The 5,225-nt window shown below is 40.5% G+C and overlaps 1 protein-coding gene across 1 annotated transcript; it reads right to left on the bottom strand.

The window, feature by feature from the left end:
- Positions 1 to 3,418: 3,418 nt before the first annotated feature.
- Positions 3,419 to 4,897, bottom strand: LOC137943047 (protein PSK SIMULATOR 1-like). Its single transcript, XM_068788744.1, has one exon. It carries the CDS (start codon positions 4,895 to 4,897, stop codon positions 3,419 to 3,421), a length of 1,479 nt encoding a protein of 492 aa, XP_068644845.1.
- Between the last annotated feature and the right edge of the window lie 328 nt (positions 4,898 to 5,225).

Raw genomic sequence — 5,225 nt, forward strand, 5'->3', positions numbered from 1 at the left:
AGTATCTAGTGACCCATCACCTAAGAATATCGATGAGGTTAGTACTCCTACCATACCTCCAAATTCTAATGATGCAGGTACTCGTGTCAATGGATATGAATTACCGGTCAGACATAATTGGGGCAAACCACTAAACAGATATTCTCCTGAAGTGAAGAAACACATATCAAAATATCCGATTGCCAATTATGTATCTACAAAAGCATTATCTCAACCCCTCAAGAACTTTGTAAGTGAACTCTCCTCACACCATATTCCTACAAGTGTTGATGAAGCTCTAAAAGACCCTAGGTGGGTTCAAGCTATGAAGGAAGAAATGGAGGCATTAATAAAAAATGAGACATGGAGTCTGGTTCCGTTACCTGAAGGTCAAAAAATAGTTGGGTGTAAATGGGTATTCTTCATCAAATACAAATCTAATGGATCAGTTGAACGGTACAAGGCATGGCTAGTAGTAAAAGGATACACATAGACTTATGGCATAGATTATGAAGAGACATTCTCACCAGTGGCTAAATTAAGTATTGTGAGGGTTTTGTTATCTCTTGCAGCTAACCTTGATTGGCCATTACACCAGCTTGATGTTAAAAATATTTTTCTCCATAGAGACCTTGAAGAAGAAATCTACATGGATGTTCCTTCGGGATATATGACAAATTCGGAAGCAAGGGTGGTGTGCAAGCTACAATGAACATTGTATGGCTTGAAGCAATCTCCTAGAGCTTGGTTTGAGTTTGGCAATGAGAAATTATGGCTTTTGACAAAGTTACTTAGATCATACGCTATTCTTAAAGCATCAACGGGGTAAGGTAACAACTTGATAGTGTATGTAGACGATATGATTATTACAGGAGATGACATAGAAGAAATAGCAAAACTTCAAGAGCAATTGGCCACAGAATTTTAGATGAAAAATCTGGGAGGACTCAAATATTTTTTGGGAATTGAAGTTGCTAGATCTAAGCAAGGGATACTCCTTTCACAACGAAAATATATCCTAGATTTATTATCTGAAGTTGGCCTACTGGAGTGTATGCTTGCAGATACCCCCATAATCCAAAATAATAAGCTTGGAGAATACTCAAACCAAATTTCAACAGATAAAGGAAGGTACCAGAGGTTAGTTAGAAAACTTATGTATCTCTCCCATACACGACCTGACATCGCCTATGCAGTAAGTGTAGCAAGCCAATTCATGCATTATCCAAGTGTAGATCATATGAATGTTGTGAATCAAATTCTTCGGTACCTAAAGTCCTCCCCGGGAAAATGACTTTATGTTCTCAAGAAATAACCACCTAAGGGTTGAAGGTTATACAGATGTTGATTGGGTGGGGAATATTTCAGAAATAATATCCACCTCAAGCTATTTTACGTTTGTTGGACGGAACCTAGTTACATGAAGAAGTAAGAAGCAAAAGGTGGTAGCATTATCAAGTGTTGAAGTTGACTTTCATGGATGGATAAGGGCCTTTGTGAGCTTCTCTAGCTTCGGAGATTATTAACCGAAATCGGCTTTGCCCCAAGCCATGAAATGAATTTATTCTATGATAACAAAGCAGCTATTGCTATTTCGCATAATCCAGTTCAGCATGATCAGACTAAACATGTGGATGTAGATTGACACTTCATTAAGCAGAACCTTGAGGCCAAGATAATTCAATTTCCATTTTATAAATCTGAAGACCAGTTGGCAGACATACTTACCAAAGTGGTATGCAGCAAGAACTTATACAACTTACTTGGCAAGTTGGGCATCAGAGATCTATATGCACCAACTTGAGGGATAATGTTAGCAAGAGTTGTAAATCTTCTCCAGATAAATCAGAGGATTTTGATTTATCGTCCGAGAGAAATCAGCGGGAGATTTCCTCTGATTTATTCTCTGAGAGATTACCTGAGAGAATCATGTAATCTATTGATTCTATTTTGTTGTATAAATATGTAATCGAAGAGTGTATCAAAGTATTGAAATACAAAGAGTTTTTCCCAGTGAAATTTTTTCAGTTATAAGTCACATTCTTCATCAAGTTCAGGTTGGTCAAAGTTAATGATTTATGCGAAACAAGTGAAAGTAATGAATTTACCATAGTCATAATTGGATGATTATCTTGAAGAAGGTATGCATATTTAAGAGGAAACTTCACAATATTGGATAATTTTTCATTATGATATTTACTTGTGAATATTTTAGTTTTATTTATTAAATTTTTGTTTGATGACTATAGCTTGAGGAGAAAAAAGTGGAGATAATTCTAGCAGTTACATATTTTTTGACTTTTTCTTGGTAATTTTAATATTTTCCATTACATGAAGTAATTAATTGTTGAAGACTATATTTTTATCAAAAAAATAAGTAGTTCTATTCTTTTATTTTCGTCATAGGTGGAGATTATACTCGTGTGTTTGAGGAACAAAGACTTAAAAAGGCATATTGTTTTTTTTCTAGCACAAAGGGAAAGACCTGGAATTTTTTCTTTTATTTTTGGTTTTTATAAATGAGTTTCCATTCTTAAAACTAGTTCAGTTTTGTGATTGTGAACAACAAAATTTTAAAAAAAAATTGAGCTTAATATTTGGTTTGTAATTTTTGTCTGGGTAATCCAAATTTATACTTGATTTATGGTTTTTACTCAGGTGATCATAAAGTTGATACTATTATTTGATTTGATATTTTGTATTTAATCATTAAGAATATTTATGTACAGTTTTATACAAAGTTTATGTATAATTTATTGTAGAGTTTGTTTATAGTTTATTTGACACAATATTTTATGCAAAGTTTTAAATGTAGGCTAGAGCTCGAACCTAAACCGATCTCGAGTTTTAACTCAATTAAAATTTTTGAGCTCGAGTTTGAAGTATTTAAATGAAGCCAAGCTCAAACTTACATTTGTTCGAGCTTGACTCGATCGAATGCCAACCCTACCTACAATCCCCCATCTTTTAAAACTAATCTCATTTCTTAAAGGTAAAAATACCCCTAGTGTTCCTCTTATTCTTTTGTTTATGCAATTAAAATAATGCTTACTTAACGTTGTAATTCCCAATGTAGTCAATCAAATAAGACATAAGTTTGAAGTTAGCATTAGACACATTAATTTACTTTTTAAACTAGAAACTATTACCTTGGAATTCAAGCAATACAATTATACAAATAAGTTGTATATGATCTTTCTAATATTTTATTCAATGGGGCAACTCATAATAATCTTTATTAACTAATCATAAAACAAGTTATAGAATAAATTAATAAATCTTCCTCAAATAGAATCAATGCATTTGGTCTTCTTAACTATCTGATATGTACAAACGACAGTCACATTCTGGTGGTATCCACATCCGAGCGGCCAAGTGGCAGAGGGACCCACCAGAAACTAGAAAGTGCCCGTTCGTGGCAGCACGCTTCAGGGCCGATTCATCTCTCCCGACTCTGGTGACGGCAGATGCAACTCAAACCCACCAGAACCTCGGCAATGGCTGCCTCTGCTTTCTCTCTGTCAGCATAAAACAGCGTCTGCAGTAGCATCACCATTGGCTGCGACTCGAACTCCTGCCGTTCCATTTGCCTCTCCAACTGCCACGTTATCGTGTCGTGCGCCATTGGGGCCAACCACTCTAATATCCTCCCTACCCCCTCCCTCCACCCTTCCGCCAGTGACTCGTCCGAGTCGCCGAAGTCCTCCGATTTCGATGCCCACCGCATCTTCTCCCTTATTATCGCCCGCAAACCCGTCGGGAGCATCTGATACAGACCACCCCGTGACTCGGCGTCTACCGAGTTCGGATTGTTCAGAAGCTTCTCCGCCAAGTCGATGACATCGGCATAACGTAAGGCAAGCGCTGCCGCCCCTAGCGTGTTCGCCCCCGGCGCCGCGCTCGGCCTCGTAACTCTTGCATTCTCGCTAGACGTACAGTACCCGGAACCCAAATAGAAAGACAATTCTTTCGTCTCATTGCGGGATTGGACTGTGATAGGACCGGAGTTTGTCGAGACGACGACGGGTTTTTTTACCGATGTTCTCTCTAGAGGACCGGAGGTGTAAACTATCGGAGGCTGTCGCAGTACTGTCTGTAAATGTTCGGCTTTAGTGTGGGCGTGGCCTTGGGCATCCAATGGATGGAGGCCTGAGACATAGAGACCAAAAACGGCACAAATTCGCTCAAAGACGTTGCAGATGGTCCGAGCCATGAGGGCGACGACCTTATCGAAGGATTTGCCCCAGAGAGAGTTCTCCCGTAAGCGACGGACATGGTCCCTTTGGCTCGCGAGCTTCTCTTCGTAGACTTCCCAATTGGGTTTCTCTACCTGGATGGACCCGCTGAAGCTCTTCCTGCCTTGCAATCTCCGCTCCGGCCCTTCCGTATGCGACAGAGATTCCAGACTCGAGTATAACTCCCCCGTGGTGGCTATGAGCTTCTCCATCTTAGCAATCTTGTGCCCAATCTCTTTGGCAGAAAAGGCGAGGCCAGAGAAATCAACGAATCCAAGCTTCAAGTCTGAATAAATGCTGTCGAACCCCTGCAACGTTGGTTCGCGACACTTCTTCCCTAACCTGGAAACCACGAGGGAAATCCGGTCTAGATCTTGAATCTTCTCGGCGCAGGCGAGGTGGAGCAAAAACCCATGGTCGACGGAATTCAAGTACTGGACGCCCTTGGACTGCATGACATCCTCCCGAAGCTTGAGAATCTGGGCATCCGAGAGAGACTTATAGAGAGAAAGGAGACGGGACATGGTCTTGGCGGTCTCAAAGGCCAGGATTCCAATGATGGGGGAATTCTTCTTCTTCGCCTTGAGTATAGCTTTGGTCGTCGTCTGCTGGGGTCGACGGAACAAGCTATTCCCAAACCGGTTGCTAATGCTGGAGAGCCATATCATCTTGGTGGCGACCATGGTCGACAGAGGAGGAGCGAAGACGAACACTCTGGGGGAGGGGGAGGGGGAGAGGGAAGAGTATTTGAACAAAGGGAGGGAGGCTGTGCGGGCATTTTCCAAGATTGTTCTGAGAAACGCGTGAAGAGAGAAAGAGAGAGAGCATTGGGAGGTGGATGGCAGTGCTGTTCTGTATCTGTTATGATCAGGATAGAACCGGTAATAGACGGTTCGAAGTGGGTTCGATCAGAAGAAGTAGTCAAAGTCTTCCCACTGTCGATGACATTCATAATCTTGGAATGATTTGTTGGCTGATAACGGTGCCAACTTCGGTTATCATTTATAGTGA

This window comes from Aristolochia californica, unplaced genomic scaffold, assembly GCF_029961685.1.
Source record: "Aristolochia californica isolate CCGP_79_NKW_82.1479 unplaced genomic scaffold, dmAriCali1.0.hap1 SCAF_10, whole genome shotgun sequence".
In the NCBI taxonomy this organism is placed as follows: Eukaryota; Viridiplantae; Streptophyta; class Magnoliopsida; order Piperales; family Aristolochiaceae; genus Aristolochia; species Aristolochia californica.